This window comes from Lynx canadensis, chromosome D1 (assembly GCF_007474595.2).
Source record: "Lynx canadensis isolate LIC74 chromosome D1, mLynCan4.pri.v2, whole genome shotgun sequence".
NCBI lineage: Eukaryota > Metazoa > Chordata > Mammalia > Carnivora > Felidae > Lynx > Lynx canadensis.
In genome coordinates, this window is record NC_044312.2 from 57,509,257 (window position 1) to 57,528,905 (window position 19,649).

The 19,649-nt window shown below is 39.9% G+C and overlaps 1 protein-coding gene across 1 annotated transcript in view; it reads right to left on the bottom strand.

Annotated features, from left to right (window-relative positions):
* Positions 1-3,053: 3,053 nt before the first annotated feature.
* Positions 3,054-19,649, bottom strand: part of POLD3 (DNA polymerase delta 3, accessory subunit) — a 51,791-nt gene continuing 35,195 nt past the window's right edge. Inside the window, exons 9-12 of the mRNA XM_030331897.2 lie at positions 18,710-18,816; positions 11,433-11,545; positions 10,216-10,291; positions 3,054-5,450 (exon numbers count right to left, since the gene is read on the bottom strand). Of these exons, the coding sequence (XP_030187757.1) occupies positions 5,248-5,450; positions 10,216-10,291; positions 11,433-11,545; positions 18,710-18,816 (499 nt within the window). The 3' untranslated portion in view covers positions 3,054-5,247. The remainder of the gene's footprint in view (positions 5,451-10,215; positions 10,292-11,432; positions 11,546-18,709; positions 18,817-19,649) is intronic.

The window sequence follows — 19,649 nt, forward strand, 5'->3', positions numbered from 1 at the left end:
CGTCAAATCCCTGCCTGGGATTCTCTCTCCCTCCCCCTCTCCCCAGTTTGTACTCTTTTTGCAATCAATCAATCAATCAATCAATCAAACAAACAAAAACAACCCTTTAAGGTAGGTGGTAGCTCATCGTAAAGATGAGGAAACAAGTTCTCAAAGGAGGAGTTCCTCACCTAAGGTTAGTGCCTTTAGACAAAGTTTGAATCCAGAGCCCTCTGCCTCCCAACTTGTGCTGTTTCAAAGCATCCTGCTTCCCCATTGTGCCAAAATTGAGCACTCATAAAATGGAGCTGAATTCATGCTAATCTAATATATATCCCATAAAGTACCTTTTGGAATAGTCCTTGGTACCTGCTTCTTTCTTGTCAGTATTCTCATTCTTAAGATAGGACAGAAATAACTCCACTAAAGGTTCACTTAATAGATTACCTATACCATGACTGTATAAATGATGAGTGACATTCAAACAGTTGAATAAAATCCACTAAAATGGCGAACCGTGCCTCAGCTGTTTTCTTACATTAAATCCTGTTGTTTTTCACAAAGGACTATAAAATGTTGCCCGTTATGATAATCCTGGTACTTTTCTGATTATTAAGTTCCTGTCTACCCCTCATCTAAGCATCATCTCCACTGCTACATAATGCTATTTATTTAGGGTGCATGTCCTGCCACTCCAAAATGGTAACCTCTGAGCTCTTGCAGTCTCTAAAGTATCTTATCCAGGAATGAACAGAACTAGCATTCAACAACTGCTTGACACTTTGGATTTGCATGATCCAAAGCAGATATTAAACAACATGGTTTTTCCATTCTTCAAGAGCAGTCTAGTAAAAGATGTGAAAGAAGAACCTTAAGAAAGCCTGAAAGACCAAAAGAAAGAAGTTAAAGTAGGACTAGCAATGAGGAACTTTTAAGTATTTAAAAAAAAAAAAAAAAAAAGAGAGAGGGGTAGAAGCCAAAGTGAAGCCTCAAGAAACAAGGAGTCTGGCAAGAGCAAATGAGAAAAAAGAGAGGGAATGGTGTGGGGGAGCCAGACAATATTTAGAGCTTGAAATGAAAGGGCAATTCTAGAATTAAGGTGGGTTTGGATCAGAAGCCTTACCAAGTTTCTCTGGCTAAAGAGCCTGGGTGGCAATCTGTGGGTGGCCCACACTTAAGAACACACAGAAAAAAACTGGACACAGATACAAGTGGTGAGAAGTGTCATGAAGCAGGGAGTGGCAAGAGTCAATCCTAAATGCAGTCATTTGGGTACAATGTGCCCTTCAGAGAGGGCATGGTGACAGCATGGGCTAATTTACAGAGCCGCCAGGGCAATAACTCAGAAAGCAATACTGCCTTCTCACAACAAAACGAGGCAGCCCCAGAATGTTTCATGGTGGTAAAAAGCTGCATTACAGCATACTAGATCCCGGAACCAATGAAAGGAGACAAGTTTACCAAAACGAGTCTTGACACAGAGTACGTTTCTGGCAAATACATTATTATGCACTCATTCTACTCATGTCCTGGCGAAACTATTTAGTTTCCTTATATGGCCCTTCTCTTCAGCTCTCTCCTGTAAAATAACTAATGTCTTCTTAGAGAAACAAAGATAGAAAAGAAATAGAACTGTTCCACCCGTCCTCCCTCCCCTCCTCAGTTCTTTTCAGGGAGGTGAGTGGAGGCACATATCTTTGAGAGTGTCTGAGAACTACCCCATTTTTGAAATCAATTTCAGAAAACTGAAAAGCCTTCTGCAAGAGAAATCTGTGTTGATAGGGAAAGACGAGGGAAATACTGCAACTGTCTATGCTGGCTGCCAGAATGAAGCAGCCTTGTTTTAGCTGTGACATTTTTTAATCCCATTAAAACTTTAATAGCACTAGAAGTAGGATACAATGTACATGCATGGGTAGAAATACTATATGGCACATAAAATTAAAGAATATGCCAGCTGCCCTCTTAAATGAGAATCAACTTCTAATGTTATCATTCTTCTTAAAATTTTTCAGTTGGTCTTCACAGTCTTTACATTAAAATCCAAACTCCTTAGCCGGACCCAACTTCATTTCTCAATACATTTCATCCCTTTTCCCAAAGTCTACTGTCCATTTCCCCCCAAAGCCATGTTCCTCTGCCTGGAAAATCTTTTCCATTTCTCTTTGCTTGGTAAAATCCTACTCACCCTTCAAATATCCACTTAGCTTTCTCTCTTCCAGGAAGAATGCCCACACTCCTATGAGCTCTCAGAGAACCCTGCGCTTACTTGTCACTGCACTCACCATATCATGTTATAATTTCATTTTAACATGACATACTGGCTTGTCTCTTCCATTAGAGCCTGTAGACAAGTGCTAAATTCTAGGATGCTACCTATATCCTCTTGTGTCCAGGTCAGAGGCCTGACACATGAGTAGACACACGTATTTTCATGTATAGTAAATACAGCCATCAATGAACCTCACTTTGTTTCAATAGAAAAGTATCTACTCTAAAATTTTTCACAATATAGAACAAGTATCTTCCACCTTTGATCACATTTCCCGCCAGAATGACGACTTTCAAAGTAGAACATCTGGCTCATATCCTTGAAAACGTTTCAGGAAGTTGGTGGCTGACTGCATTTCTCACAGCAGGAAGGAAGCCACCATTTGTAGAGCACCTATGTGCTACAACTGTGCACCAAATTTAGGCTGCATGTATACGCTTCTTCAGTCTTGACAATCTATGGTAACTCGTTTTAGCTCTATTTTGACAAAGAACCTGAGGCTTAGAAATGTGCCCAAGGTCACATGGCTAGCAAGTGATGAAGCCAAACTAACACAACGTGCAAGATCAGGACTACATTTTCTCCTAAATGAACTAAAAAATGATGTTGGCTGAAACTAAGATTTCCCACTGGGTTGAAAAAATGATGAAGGCAGCAAATGACTTGTTCATCTCAGACTATGGGTGTGCAGTTTTAACAATATGAACTGAAAACCAGCCTTGTTCCTGTTCAGGGTTTGAATAATTGCACACACTGCTGCCGTCCTGTCAAATAACAGACTCATCAGACATTCAGTTTGAAGCACTGTTTTAAAACAACTTCTCAAATTTATTTAACTCATGTGGATAACATGGTAGAGTTTTGTATAAAAAGAAAAAAAAGGCCACCACTCCCTCCCTCCTAAGCCTTGCAGACAGCTGAGTTCAGGCAGCATACTGGGTGTGGTGATCACAGGATTTGCATTATCCTTTCAAAGATGGAACTCCAACTACCACTGGAGTTTTCCAATTCAAAATTCAGTTTCACTAGAGAGCCCAGCAGAATTAAAAAAAAAAAAACACAAAAAACTAGATTGTTGCTTTTTTAATTTTTCCAATTCTTATTTAGAAAAATTACTAGAGGCAATGACAAAAATAACCATTTAAAAGATCACTCTCCAGGGGCGCCTGGGTGGCTCAGTTGGATAAGCGTCCGACTTTGGCTCAGGTCATGATCTCACGGTTCGTGGGTTTGAGCCCCGCATTGGGCTCCATGCTGACAGCTCAGAGCCTGGATCCTGCTTCTGATTCTGCGTATCCTTCCCTCTCTCTCTCAAAAATAAATAAACATTAAAAAAAATTTTTAAAGATCATTCTCCAGAGGTTTTTTGTAAAGGTAAGTCCAGGCTTTCCATCCTTTTACATTTTAAAAAGAAAGAGGGCTGTGGAATACGTCAACCTTTACTCTGCTTGTGACACAAAGTGTCTGCCTTCTCAAGTACTAGACGTAATGCCAGGACTCATCTCCCAAACTTCTGGTCTCAATCAAGTCCATGGGGTGCCTGGCTGGAGAGCCCCGGGTGATGGCTGCTAAATATGTTCGTATGAATCCAAGGTCAGTTAGAATCCTAACCTTAAACAGTAGGTTTACTGGATGCTGACTGCATCATGACATACGCAGGCTAAGTCAGACATCCCTCGTCTGTCAGTTGTGAGTCATGCCAGCAGATGAGCCTGTGTTCTTTCCCTAGAGCTCACTGTACCAGATTACTACCTCACCACTTCGATCCACCAAAGTCACTGTCCAGCCATCATGAAAATCACTTAAAAGTTATCAATAGAATAGATGATTTTCCATAAGCAACAAATGAGAATGTGTTACTTGCTGTTTAGTCCTACTAACAACTCGGTCTCTCCACCTTTCTTGGGCAGCCTATACTTTTAGGCAAATGGGAGGGTTAAAATACAGAGGAGCAACATCTATATAAAAATGTGTGCTTTATTTCTTCCTTGTTACCTTCCTGGAAAATTGCTGTTTCTGAACATTCAGGTTCCTTGAGAAGGAGAACTTTTTCTTAACTGTTGTACCCTGCATACAGAAAAGGCTTTCTCTTTTTAGCCTCCATTTCATTGCCTGGGTTTCACTCTCTAGGTACTAACAGTGGGAAAGGGAGAGAGGAGGAGACAAAAATCACAAAGAGCAGCGTAAAACATGCCCTGTGTCAGCAACATGGCAAGGCCTCTACTATCGTCAATGCTGACACTAAGTAATTTCTGGTGGAGTTGAATACATCATTACACTTCTATTTGTGCTCTGCCTGAGGCTTTTCCCTACCTACTAATTGCGAGTGAAGGTCGAGAGAGGTTTTGTGAAAGGGGCAGAACATAAGCAATGTGCTGGTCTGTAGCCAGGTGTCAGTGTACTTTATAACAGAGGAAGAGAGGATTAGAGGATTATAGGGAGATTTTTGTTTCAGCCTTTAGTCCAACAAAGATTTAAAAGACTTACAGAAAATGGCTTCACATAGAAGTATGGTAGTGGGGAAGGGATTATGGGGAGAGTGGTAAACACAGCCAGTAAAATTCAGGGATAAATGAAGACCCACACAAGTCCACAGAATACAAAGGAACAAAGAAGAATACTTCTTGAGCCCTAAGTGCTCAGGACACAGGATTGGGTAGGGACCAGTGAATTAGCAACTAAATGGCTTCAGTGATAATTCTGAAACCTGTTCCAATTTATGTTTGGAGTGAATTCTTCTCCAGAACAGGTCAAGATTGTGCTTAAAAAAATGTCCTTAAAACACAACAGCTTCTTAAATATTCTTTTGCCTCTTGCTTCCAGGTGATTTCCCTTTGGTTAAAAACCAGAAACAGTATAAACCTCACAGGATGGAATAAGTCTTTTGATACAGGCAAGGTGAGGCACAGGATGAACTTACACAGTAAGTGAGAGTCTGTCTGTCTTGGTCTTCTCCCTTGACCACTCCACGTCTCTGAACTAACAGAGATGGCAGTTCACTTCCTCTGGAAGAAGCCAGTAATGGATACTTGTCTGTTGGCTTTGCCCAGAGCTGCAGTCCCTTTCTTTGGGCCCTTTCGTTCTTCTTTGGGTTCTTTTTTCACCGTCATGGCGGAGGGTCTATGTACGGAGGAAGTCTTCATCTTAAGCTCCTCTTCACTATCTGTGCAGGATTCACTCACATAGACTTTTTCAGTCACTGGCAGAATAAAAAAAAAAAATGGGAAAGGAGTGGGTCGAGTCATTTAGAACACTGTTATTAAGAGAATGAGATGTCTTGTTCACTCCAATTCCTTCAGACCCTCTGATCAAGGGAGACCCTCTGATCAGCTCACCTAATACTGGAGCCTTCTCCCACTGGGAGATCAGATCAGGCCACCAATAGGAACTATTTATCTTAAACTCATACAGTCTCTACTTGGGGCTCAGAGCCAACATTTACCCTTACTGTCTCGCTGCTATGTCCCATGCCTTTTGCCCAAATTCTGCATTTGGGTCCTGGTCAATGCTAGCTAACTTCCTGAACTCTACATTGAACTGTCTGTATCTCAAATACCCACTTCTACCTCCATGCTTTGACTGACTTCTTCAGTCTCACTTCCCCGACCCACAGTGCCTGCCTATTTCCTTCCACTGCTGCTTTTCTGGATCTTAATCTCTACTCTATTCGCCAGTCTTCATCTTGTCTAACCAGGTTCACAGTCAGGGGCCCTCCTGGCTGGCTATATCCTGACATCACCCACTCACTCTCTGCACATCCTAAATACAAGAATTGCAGATTACTCAATTTTTCAGTTCTTAGTTCTAAATGACCCAACACTTACTAGTGGTCTGCATTGTGAAGATAACTGCCACAAGCAAACTCAATCATATAACAAACTTGATTGTTTTAAGACAATGATAAAATGAGAAACAAAGTTACCAATTCTCTTAATGCCCTATCAGCCAAAGGCATACTTTTGCCTTTTCTTATACCAATAAAATTCACTGACCCCCTCCCCCTTTGAAAATAATTTTACCAGTAAGCAGTCAGTATAAGGAAGCTGAAAAGGGCATAGGCACAGAAAATAACTTCCAACAATGATGTCACAGAACTGATGAGGGTCTCTTCAGTATTACTGCAGCACACAAACCAATCATGAGAAACAGTACAATGCCACCTTCCTGTGACTTTAGAGAGCTGCAGCAGCTGTATAACCAACATCTTCTACATTCTTTCTCAGCTTTCCTGGTTGCAGCAGGAAGATGAAGAGTAAAGGAAAACATCTCCTCTTGGCTGAACACAGTAACCTAATATGCATCATAAATGCTCGAACGATTAAAGAACATTTTTGTCCTATTAAAGAACAATAATAGTTTTAAGCACTTAATTAGCGATTAAGAACAAACTACTCCAGAGGCAGTAGCTTTGGAATCAACTATATCTGCATACTAATATGTAGTCTGCCATTTATAAATTCTCAAACTTTTGATGTGCCTCATGATCACCTGCAGGGCTTATTAAAACAGATTGCCGAACTCTAATTCCAGAGCTTCAAATTCAGTAGGTGAGGGATGGACCTGAGAATTTGCTTTTCTCACATGTTCCCAGGGAATGCTGATGCTACTGGTCTGGGGACTATACCTTGAGAATCATTGTTCTCTCCTCCCCTGTAAAATGGGAGTAACACTGCCTCACAGAAGGTATGGATGCACCTAGTGATCTTATTAGCAAGTACCCATCAATGCTGGTCTTTCCCTTCAAAATGGCAAAGCCATGCTGGAGGTCTGTTGCCGGTAGAGCATTCCTTCACCATACCCATCTAATCCCATTAAGGGTACATAATTAACGGTTCCCTCACTAAGAGTTCCTAGGATTTGTCATTACTTTTAAGAGCCTAGAATTCACTTTGCTGATTCCTATCAACTTAGAGGCTACAAATCACTGAGAAGCTTTAAATATATATATGTAGATATATATATTTACATATATAAAGTGTTCTCAAAGGCCTTACTACTCACCTGTGCTCCACAGACCAGAGGCATTAGACTCTCCCATGATTTTATTAGAAATGCAGAATTTCAGGTCCTACCTGAGGGCCTACTGAATCAGAATTTGAATTTTAGCAAGATCTTCAAGTAATGTGAAGTTTGAGAAATGCTGCTCTAAGGTACTTAGGGAATTCCCATGGCATACCTATTAGTTCAGCAATTATGATCCCTGAACACTAGCCCAATCTCATCGGCAACTTGAAACGCATTATGCAACTGGATTATTGGAACAAACTCATGAGCTGCTATTTACTCAATATCTCAAATTAGGGAAGTCTGAAGAGCCATATGCAGACATAGAAAAGAAACAACTTACTACTAGTTGGTGGTATAAAACTTGCTCCTTCATAAGCTATACTTTGTATTCAAATGGCAGCAGGTCTATAATGTAAAACTCCAACATCAATTAGCTCATTATTTCATTACTTATTACTGAAACCACTGGTTGTCTCATTGCCAATTCTGTGCAATGCATTGCTTGGGGGAGTTAAAACCAGTCAGGGCAACACCAACAAAATTTCTTAAGCAGCACACTTAGTATACCTCAAGAGCTAAAAGAAGGATTTCTATATTCAAAGCTTTAGTTACTTCAAACTGTAAGACAAAGGAGATTTCAACTTAAAGATACAGAACCTTTATTTTAACTGAGTAACATGCAACTTTTCTGGGCTGCCATAAAAAAAAAAAAAAAAAAAAAAAAAAAGAGCCCAGTTTACATGGATAACATCAGAATTATTCTCCACTCAATGTTTTGCTGTTAGAATTCTAACTTGTCCAAAAGTCTACCCCACACTAATCTCAGGGGCCCAACTCCCCAGTCCCTGAAGCAAAGTCACAGAAAAGGAAAGATCAGTTTTGAAAACCCCCAGACCAGCTCTCATCCAGCATAGGACAGGACAAGCCCCCTGTGCTGGTACACTTGGAACAGTCCAAACAGAAAGGAAAGCACAACTCCTTTGTTGGTAACAGGAGCCAAGATTCATTAGGTTGAGCTTGGACTACAAACCTTAAAAAAAAAAAAAAAAAAAGTGCTATGTGAGCACGGTTTTCATTGTTGCATCCAAGGCTCTTAATAGTCCTGTCTGGAGACAGGAGTGTAAAAAGTCCACATCCCATACCTGGCCAAAACTTGAGTACTGTGTTTTGAACAAAGCAACAGGTAATTAGCCACAAACTCCCAGTAAATGCTCACAATGATATATCTGACATTTTTCTTTCGGGGTAGAAGGAGGGAAAAACTGGCACTGATGCCTTTGTCCTCTTAAATTTAAAACAAAGAAAAAGAACTTCAATAGTAAATGCACATATTATCACCACTAGTCAAACCAAAAGGCTTGAAAACACACTATTAGAAGACTGAAAGCAAACAAAACAAAATACAAAAAACAATCCTAACTTGAAGTCCAGAATTCATAGGCTCACAAAAAATTTGGCACTGAAAAGACCAATTTCCAGTGTAAGGAATTTTATTCCCCGATAATATGCTACAATTAAAATGGCACAGGCCTGAGGTGCCTGGGTGGCTCAGCCGGCTGAGCACTGAACTTTAGCTCAGGTCATGATCTCCTGGTTTCTGGGTTCGGGCCCCACATAGGGCTTTGTGCTGGCAGGGCAGAGCCTGCTTTGGATTCTGTGTCTTCCTCTCTCTCTGCCCCTCCCCCACCTGCATGCTCTCTCCTAAAAATAAACATTGAGGGGCGCCTGGGTGGCGCAGTCGGTTAAGCGTCTGACTTCAGCCAGGTCACGATCTCGCGGTCCGTGAGTTCGAGCCCCGCGTCAGGTTCTGGGCTGATGGCTCGGAGCCTGGAGCCTGTTTCCGATTCTGTGTCTCCCTCTCTCTCTGCCCCTCCCCCGTTCATGCTCTGTCTCTCTCTGTCCCAAAAATAAATAAAAACGTTGAAAAAAAAAATTAAAAAAAAAAATAAACATTGAAAAAAAATCTTTAAAAAAAATGGCAGAGGCCTTTTCAGAAGAGTGGAAGGTAGGGAACAATGGGACAGGGTTTGTACTTATTCTAACAACCACACAACCTAGGAAAAGTAGATTCTTCAGAATTGATCAATCTTTTTAAGATGAAAGTTTGAACCAGAAAAGGAGAGTCAAGAAAGGGAAAAGATACTTCTTTAGGAGAGCAGGTGCCACAGGAAGGGAGAAACTACAATTATAGGCTATCCAACTAACAAGAGGTTTCCAAAACTAAGCCCACAAGTCTCTGTAAACACAAAAAGTACCCGGATCAGAGCATCCTATTGGCCTGCAAGTGTGAAAGCCCCACAGAAGTTTGAGTCAACTGTGGAAGGGTAGAACAAGCTTAAACATGGCTGAAGAATTCAACCTATAACTAACTGAAAAGCTAAATTCTAATTCCCCTCTAGGTCACCAAAAAGCACACATTTTTATCTAACATGACTTACAAACGTGAAACATGAAGTGATTTGGAAGAGTCAAACCCCTCTGGAGAGATGGGACAAAATACCAAGAAGACTCTTGACACTCTCTTCAGAGTCTAATCATCAGTGGGGGCTTCCTTTCCACTGTTCAAATGTATAAAACAACCATTCTAGAAAAAAAAAGTTTCTCAATGTCTGTAACAACATTTTATGTTGGTATTATGGTTTCCATATCGAAAGTGCCTTTAAACGTTACCTCACCTGAATTTTCACAACAATCCCACATATAGGCAAAATGGATATTTTACCTCCATTCCATACATCAAGAAACTCCCTACCAGAGGTGACAGGACTTTTATCCAAGACCTCAAAGCTTATTTCTACAGGATGTGGTCCAAACAAGAACCCATGTTCTGCCTTTCGTTGTAGTGTTCTCTACTCTGCTACTCAGGGTGTGTGCCATGTTTGGCGTGAGTCATGTGCACATTCAAGTTTGAAGCACACTGCTCTGTAAGAGATCACGGAGCCAGAAACTCTTCTTACCTATGCAGCCTTCCTCATCCACAAAGGTCTTAGACTTCAGCACCCGTTTTCGTTTTCTTTTTTCTCCATTTGAGCTCTAAAAGATCAGAGGAAGATCAGAGGTTACAACATTCAGTTGACCAATGACTCTATAGAGAAAAATAACAAGAGCTTTTTAATCTACAATAATCACCCTCTAATATTCCATGATGATAAAAAGTTGAATGTGAAACTCTATCCATTTCCTTTTACGGACCAGTCCTACTATACAGACAAGTTTACATTCCTATATATGGAAGCTTGATGTTTAATGCTTATAAGATAACTGTGATCATTCAGTCAACAAACTTTTGGTAAGCAGTGCACCATGGTTAAAAAGACCAATAGGACAAGGACCTTAGCAGATGAGAGAAGCGAGGAAGACAGACCACTGCAATCCACTGTGGTAAGGGCTTTAATGGAGGGCTGTGGCAGACATTATGGAAGCACACAGGAAAGCTAAATCAGATGAGAGGTCCGTGGCATGTACCCTTGCTGTAGCCTTGATGCTGCAACATTATCTAATTGTCTAATTTAGTCTCACACAGATACTACTAATACCAATTTCCTTTTATGTTCAGTGGTCTTTCATCCCATTTTCCTGTCAGCTAATGAGGAAATTAGTGCAAAATTTAAATGACAGTCTTAATACAATGAATTAAAGGAAAACTAATAGCTGTAAAGGAAAAAAAACCTTGTTAGCACCTTTCTTCTCAACTCTTCATTATCTACACTAATAGATAAGATACAGCTGAATACCATTCAAAACTATATTCCCCCATTTATTGCCAGCTTTTCTCACCCTGCCCTTTTCCAGAAGAGTTTCTGAAGAACAACAAATGTGCATAAGTTGTTTGTTCACTCTATTTCCCAAACTTTGCTCTGATGCAGGCAAGACCTTACTTTGCAAAATTCCAACAGGAGTTGGGTAACACAGCAGCCCTGATGCTGGAGGTCATGAAAAACAAAACCACTCCCAGGCCTGACCTCTGCAACCTTCCTGAGATGCGCCCTATAGCTGAGCTCTCACCGCAGGTGAGGAGAGGGAATGTCCATCCTGTAGTACCTACAGAGAGTGGAATGAGAAAAGAGCCATCTACTGGTGTCCCTGGACTATACAGCAGTGGCCGGTTCAGCATAGTTTCAGGTCCTTGGGAGGTCAGACACATGGAAAGGCAACCATCCCAGTAAAGTTTTACCTTGACAGAAGGAGGCTCTGGTTCAGTCTTAGGCACTGGTTCAGAAAGTGGAGAAGCAGGAGGAGGTGGGGATGGTGACTCAGCTTCATAATCCCCAGGAGAGTCTGGTATGACTGAAATAATGAAACAAGCTTAGCTAAGAGAACTGTGGCACTATCTGGTACAACGCCTTCTCTGGTGACTTTTTAAACGTCTGTATCCAGCAAAGGACATTTTGCAAGCAGTAATTCATGACAACCAAGGACTTTGCAGTTATAGATCTTTAAAATACACATTTTACTAATTTTATACAAAGAAAACCAGAGAATTAAGAGTTATTAAAGCTGGAATAAACCTTAGAGATTGTCTTAGCTAAACCTTTTATTTTGTAGGAAAGTCTAAAGTTGTTTTATAAATATCCACTGATCATCTAACATGTGTCATGTATTCCACTTACAATTGTTTCATTTATCCTCATAACAACCCTAAGAGACAAATATTATTCACACATTACAGTTGGGTAAAAAGAGGCTCAAAGAGGTTAATTAACTTGCCAAGGTCACAGGGCTTACAAATGAGGCAGGAGGTTTTAAACCCAAGTCAGTCTGATGCCACAGCCTTACCATTCCAACTATTCTGTGCTGCCTTACCATTCAGGGCCAGACATTTTAAGGTTAAACAAACAGATATAATTCTCAGATTATATCAAATGTTCCATGCCAGAGTCTTCATGACTATGACCCAAGGATTATCTGCAATCACCTGAGATGTTTATTAGACTGAAATATTCCAGCTGATGTTAAGAGCATAAACTTTGGAGGAAAAATCACCTTTGAAACAGTCACAATTATAGCTCTTACAACTAAGACCGGCTTACTATTTTGTATGGGAATTATTTCTGGTGATTGCTCACTGATGAGGCTTGTTTTGTTGTAGTAAGAGTAACCGGAAAGAACACTTTTGGGAAAGCAATATTGCTCTGGAAGTGGTATCACCCGAGAAGAGAGCATCTCCAGAGGGATCCCATCATTCCTGAACAGTTCCAGAAATAGTGGTCTTGGTATAAGGCCCATGAGAGGGGGAAGTGAAAATCCTCAGCTGACCTACGGCTTAATCACCACAGAGAAACCGCTGGTAAAAAGACTGGGTAGTTGCTTAGCCTCACCTGCTCCCTGAATCTCCTGGCTGTATTCAAATTCTTAGCACAAGTCTTGGATCTGAAATTCTCCCAACTGATTAGGTCAGTGTTAAAAATTATGACAGTGGAGGGTTCAAGGCCAAATGACCTAAAGAGGTGAAGCAAAACAAGAGCCAGAACGAAACAATAAATTACACACTTCAAGTATGAAATGGGCCCCAAAACTTTATAAGCTCTGGGAAACAAGAGTCAGAAACATATGAGGAAAGTGGTCCAGCTAGTAACCCAGCTCTAGGAGAATAGAACATGATGGGAGCTCAAGTAAGCAAGAGAAAAGTTAAACCACAGAGCCAAGCTCTCATTTCTTTGAAGGTATAGCAATCAGGAAAGCTGTGTCACATGCGTTACAGGGGCAGGAGGAAAGTTTACACAGTGAGGAAGCCAAAGAAAAGGAATTTTGAGTCCTCACAATAAATTTAGGAGTTTTCATTCTATTTCCACTTCTGTAACCATGAAGACACTTAATCCTAGTGGCACCCTCTAAGACCCCTGTCACTGCACTGTATACAAGTGTTTATCTAGATCCTCCTCTGACTCTAACCTCCATGGAGGCAGAGACACCACAATTTCCCTGGCACTGAACAAACAGTAACGATATTTTTAATAAAGGAAAACAATCATTTTTGGAATTTGGTATGAGGGGCTTCTAGGTCAAGGAAGAGTCAGCATATACCTCCCCCTCCCTTCCACATCCACCCAAAGAGACACATTACAGTGATGACTAAGGAATGAAATGCTGTAAACCTGCCTGCCACCCCTATCCCTGCTGTAACAGGGAAGAGAGTAGAAGAGGGAGCCAAGAACTTGTAATGAATAAGAATTTTCAACAAATCCCCAGAAGATGGAAGGCAGATGGGAGAAAGGTGACATGAGAAGCATCAATTAGATTGAGTCCAATAGGAGAGCTTACAATCTATTACAAAACTTCTATTTTATCTGATTTTTCAAGTTGTGTATCACTTTAAATTTTTTTAAATAAAACATTTTGGGGCACCTGGGTGGCTCAGTCAGGTAAGCATTTGACTCTTGACTTCGGCTCAGGTCATGATCTCACAGTTGTGAGATCGAGCCCCACGTCAAGCTCTGAGCTGGGCATGGAGCCTGCTTAAGATTCTCTCTCTCTCCCTCTGCCCCTCCTGTGCATGCACACTCTCTCTTTCTCAAAGAAATTAAAAAAAAAATTTTTTTAATGTTTATTTATTTTTGAGAGAGAGAGCATGAAGAGGAGGCGGAGACACAGAATCCGAAGCAGGCTCCAGGCTCTGAGCTGCCAGCATAGAGCCTGACGTGGGGCTTGAACTCACAAACTGCGAGATCATGACCCGAGCCAGTCAGTCACTTAACCAACTGAGCCACCCGGACACCCCACAAAGAAATTTTTTTTTAAGAAAGGAAGGATGGGGGGGCGTGTCAGGGTGGCCCGGTCAGTTAAGCATCCAGTCCTTGTTTTCAGCTCAGCTTCAATCCACAAACTGTGGGACTGGACCCCACATGGGGCTCTGTGCTGACAGCACAGAGCCTGCTTGGGATTCTCCCTTTCCCTTTCTCTCTGCCCTTCCCTTGCTTGTTCTGTCTCAAAATAAATAAACTTCTAAAAGAAAAAAAAGGGAAGGAAGGAAGGATACAGAAAACAACTAGAATTTTCTGGGCTTTACAAACATTAATCATTCATTCACATAATATTCCCCACAAAATCACTGTTACTATTATTTCTGTTTTATATAACTGAGGTTCAAAGAGACTAAAAAAAATTTGGCCACATTCATATGCTAGAATCCGTATGTGTCTGATTTTCCATCAAGGTAAATATATCCTCGACATACTTTTAGTGACATAAGCATAAGGAGGGTTTCATACATTGGTGTATTTTAAATATATTTATAATGAATTTACAGCTTTTCAGATGAAAGGTACTCAAGAAGTGTAATTTAACACTTACCCCAGGACAGCAGAATAAGAACTGTAGTAAAACTAGTTACTAGCAGAGTAACCACTGTTTACCAGAGTGCTATGGCAGAGATGGGTCATTTTGGAAATCACTCATAGCTTCCTAGGAAAATTTATAAACTACCTATCTTAACCTAAAAAGGGTGGGGGGGGGGTCATTTGCTTAACATTCTCCATAAGTAATTTGCAAAAACTGAAAATGTTAGCAAAAACTTAATCAGCTAAAACTATTTCTTCCTAGCAATATATTTTTTTAAATTCTATCTTAGAGACAGAGCATGAGTGGGGAAGAGGGAGAGAATCTTCAGTAGGCTCCACACTTAGCACAGGGCCCAATGTGGGGCTTGATCCCACTACCCTGGGATCATGACCTGAGCCAAAATCAAGAGCTGGACATTCAACTGACTGAGCCACCCAGGTGCCCCTCTTCCTAGCAATGAAAACATTACTCTTAATGTGATTTCTATCTGGGTCTGGCTTTTTCTTGCTTTACAAGAGAGTATGTAGAACTGCTAATGGTGCTTATGACTCTGCCAAGAAGAGAAATAAAGAAAAAGTCTCTTGGGTAGAGAGTTAAAGATATGAAGTTGAAGGGAATTTTCTGAGAGAAGAGACTGCTGTTAAATACTTATGGAACACGTCAATAGAAAAAGTGGGGTGAATAAGAAGAAAACCTGCTATGTCAAGCAGTGTCCGGCGTTGCTGACGTATCTTATTTGATGTTCATAAAAAGTCTACACAGTGTGATAACATCCCCATTATAGATGAGGAAACAAGGAATTGAAGAAGTTAAATTATCTGTCTCCAGTTGCACAATAAGTGGCAGAAGTAAGGTTTTTTATTTTTAAAAATAATTTTTTTAATTTACATCCAAGTTAGCATATGGTGCAATAATGATTTCAGAAGTAGATTCCTTAATGCCCCTCACCCATTTAGCCCATCCCCCTACCCACAACCCCTCCAGCAACTCTCTGTTGGTTCTCTATATTTAAGAGTCTCTTGTTTTGTCCCCCTCCCTATTTTTATATTCTTTTTGCTTCCCTTCCCTTATGTTCATTTGTTCTGTGTCTTAAAGTCGTCACATGAGTGAAGTCATATGGTATTTGTCTTTCTCTAATTTCACTTAGCATGATACCCTCTTGTTCCATCCATGTATTGCAAATGGCAAGATTTCATGGTTTTTGATTGCTTAGTAATACTCCATTGTATACCACATCTTCTTTATCCATTCATCCATCGATGGACACTTGGGATCTTTCCATACTTTGGCTATTGTTGATAGTGCTGCTATAAACATTGGGGTGCCATGTACTCAGTTAAGTGGCAGAAGTAAGATTTAAACCCAGGTCTGTTTTACTCCAAAGTCCCTGTCATTTCTTCCACTTCTGCTGCTCATTTGCTAATTTCCATCTGAAGACAGCATATTGAATAGTATATATTCAGTGTGACAGGAATAAAATGATAATAGACTAGAGATTGTGTAAAGGTTTAAAATAAAGGCCCTCTAGCTTTGAGATGAAGAAGAAATTTAGGAATAAAATGGCAAAGGTTTGCAAATTTAGTCAGATGCTAAAAATTATTCTGCCAGATAAAAAATCTGAGAGCCTCTCATTTATATTATCTATTATTATAGGTTGTTCACCTCTATCACATTTCTTCTCACTTCTTTCTAAACTAATAACCCCACTCATATTTCTAATCACCCACAGGTATTATTTTTGTGCACTAATGATCAGAACTCCAGAGAATATTTCAGAAATATGTAATGAGTGTTTAATCAATCACAGTAATTCCCTGACTTAGAGCTGACTCCTTCACTGGAGTATCTAGTTTACCTTTTCAAAGTACATTAGGTTGATGGCTTGAAAGCCTTTTACAGATTCTTCCCCAAATCCTTTTCCTGGTTGGAAATAGGGAAGACAATTTCAATAGCACAGTAATATTCCTGTTACTTCCTAATTATTTTCCCATGTATCTTCATGGAGTCGCTTCTATTTCCTTAATTCTTAACTTGATGGCTCTTGTTTCAACCACACACTTGGGTATCTTCCTTTCAGGTGTCTTAGTCAAAGCATTTTGATAAATGACATGGAATGAGTATATAGTGACAGCTCCTCTAGGATGCTCACAATGTCCTATCCCTACCTATTCCAAAGAGTCATTAAAAAAAAAACCACAGCTCTGGTGGGCACAATACCTCTATAGGATATCAGAGCTTATAAACTCCTACATGCAAGCATGACTGGTAGGATCTAAACCTATGGAAGAGTCAAAGATATACCTACATCATAGATTTAACTTCCTTGTACAATTTCTTAGGTCTGTTCATTTCTTTTGCATTACTGTCATCTGTATATATAAATGGCTTTCTCACTCATTTGTACATGTACAGTCGCTGAGTTGCTTTCGGGGTGCCTCTGTTGCCATTTTCAATTCTTACAGAAATTTCTGTTAAGAGTAGAGCCTAACAAGTTTATTTTGTCCTTTACCAGCAGAACAGGTTCCTTTTCCTGCATTCGTTATTCTTCTTTAATTTCTTTTAGCATCTGTTTGTTTGTTTTGTCATTCTACCTTCATCTGATGCTGAATTCCTTTGGAGTAGATTTGCCTGACCCCTCAAAATGTTTTATACCCATTATGGCATAAATTCATAGAGAACGGATTATAGAAACTCAAGCTTCTCACCACCGTTCTCAAAGCAGGGTAGAAGTCATCTGGCATAGCAGTTTGACCAAGGCATCTTTCTCGTTAGCCTCATCCTCTTTTTTTTTTTTTTTTAAATGTTATTTATTTTTGAGACAGAGAGAGCATGAGCGGGGGAGGGGCAGAGAGAGAGGGAGATACAGAATCGTAAACAGGCTCCAGGCACTGAGCTGTCAGCCCAGAGCCCGATGCAGGGCTCAAACTCACGGACCGCGAGATCATGACCTAAGCTGAAGTCGGACGCTTAACCAACTGAGCCACCCAGGTGCCCCAGCCTCATCCTCTTTCTATATACCTTCATTTACACAATTTGGGAAGAGATCTTGGCTCTTCGAACACCTGATATTCTTTGAAAAGGCATATGAATTTTCCAGGTAAGAATCTTGCCCTTATTCTGTTTGTTTATCTTACAATAGAGCCCACAGCATAAAACTAGAAGGGTCCATAGTATCATTCCCTTTCAACAATGATACTATAGATTCTCAAACTTAGCATGTTTTTATTTATGTGGCGTGGAACATCATATCACCAACACCCTTGATACCTACAATATTACCTGTTTTAAAAGATTCACATGAAGGTAGCCAAAGGAATATCTCCATTTCATTTTTTAAAAAGAAAAGCTCTTCAGGGCACCTAGGCAGTTCAGTCAGTTAAGCTTCCGACTTTGGCTCAGTCGTGATCTCATGGTTCATGGGTTTGAGCCCCGTGTCAGGCTCTTTGCTGTCAGTGTGGAGCCTGCTTCAGATCCTCTGTCCTCTCTCTTTCTGCCTCTCCCCCACTCACACTCTCTCTCTCAAAAATAACATTAAAAAAATAAAAAAATAAAAAAGTAAAAAATAAATTAGAAAAAGAAAAGCTCTTTGATAATATACATAATAATAATCCTTATTCTCTTTCCTTTTATGTTATTTTGCTAAATTACCAAAAAACAATGGTTCTGATCAAAAAGCGAAAGCAGACTCTAATGGTGCTATTGTTTATCTCTCAATACTACAATTACTATTGTCATTGTGACCTGTAATAAATTACTTTTTAACTCCTTGAGCGTCAAAGTAAGAATTGACCCCTGCTATCAACTAAATGTTTGTGTTCCCCCAAAATTCATATTTGAAGCTCTAACCCCTAACGTGATGGTATCTGGAGGTGGGGTCTTTGGGAGGTAATTAATGGAATCAGATTACCACCCTTATAAAAGACGCAAGAGAAACACTTTCTCTCTCTGCCATGTGAAGATATGGCAAGGAGATAGCCTACAAACCAGGAAGAGAGCTCTCACCAGGAACTACAATCAGGCAGTGCCTTGATTTTGGAATTCTCACCCTTTAGAACTGTGAACAGGACAAATTTGTCCTGCTTAAGCCATCCAGTCTATGGTACTTTTGCTATAACCCAAGTAACGGAGACAATGACACTAGCCAAAAATTAATAGCAACCTTTCATAGCCCACCTTCATCTTCACTGCTATCAGACTCAGGAAGTTTGATTCTTCTCCTCTTTTTCTTCATACTTTCAGTTTCTTTTGTCTCATCATCAGATAACTCCATTCGCTTCCCCCTGTTGCCATCCAGGAATAATTTAATCATGTTACACAAAATAAAAATATAAGTATTCATATGCTACTATGGGTCTTGCTTCATAACTCCTGGTCTTAATTCCAGAGGATAGAAGAGTCAAAGTAGACCAATAAGGATTCTTTTTAAGGATACTCTGCTGACCACAACTAAGTCATTCCATGGGGTGACCAGAATGAAACATTTTTCTAGCTCTCTATATAGCTCACTGGAAACTACTTACCAGCTCATCAATTATCATTACAAATTCCTTCTTACTTTTCCTACTGACCTTTCAATCATTCAACAAGCTTTAAATAAGCAGCTACTACATACACAGGCTTTTTGCTAAACACCGAGGATGCAAAGATGAAGAAAATACTGTTATCAAGAAGCTCTGGTGGGAGAAATAGATATAAACACCACCAAATGTAAGACAATGTGATAAAGACTACTGGAGAAATAAAATGTTATGGGACAAGACTCTTGTACGAAAACTAAAAACTAAGTGGAAATTCATCAGGTAAAAAAAGGGAGACAAATATTTTAAAGAGAAGAAAAAAAATGTGCAAAGGCATAGACATAAGACCTTAAGGTGATTCTAATGACATAATAAAAAAAACCTAGACTCCATCTTAACTTTAGTTAGCTCCTCTGGATACTCTATCACACTATTCAGATATGTATAAAATGTGGTTTTTATCTTCAAGTAACTTATTCCTTATGCAACTTTATCAACTTATTTTTCTACCTCAAGCTAGTAAAAGACAAACCCCAAATAGGTAAAAAACAAACAAACAAAAAACAACAAAAAAAGATAAAGAGCAGAAATTAATG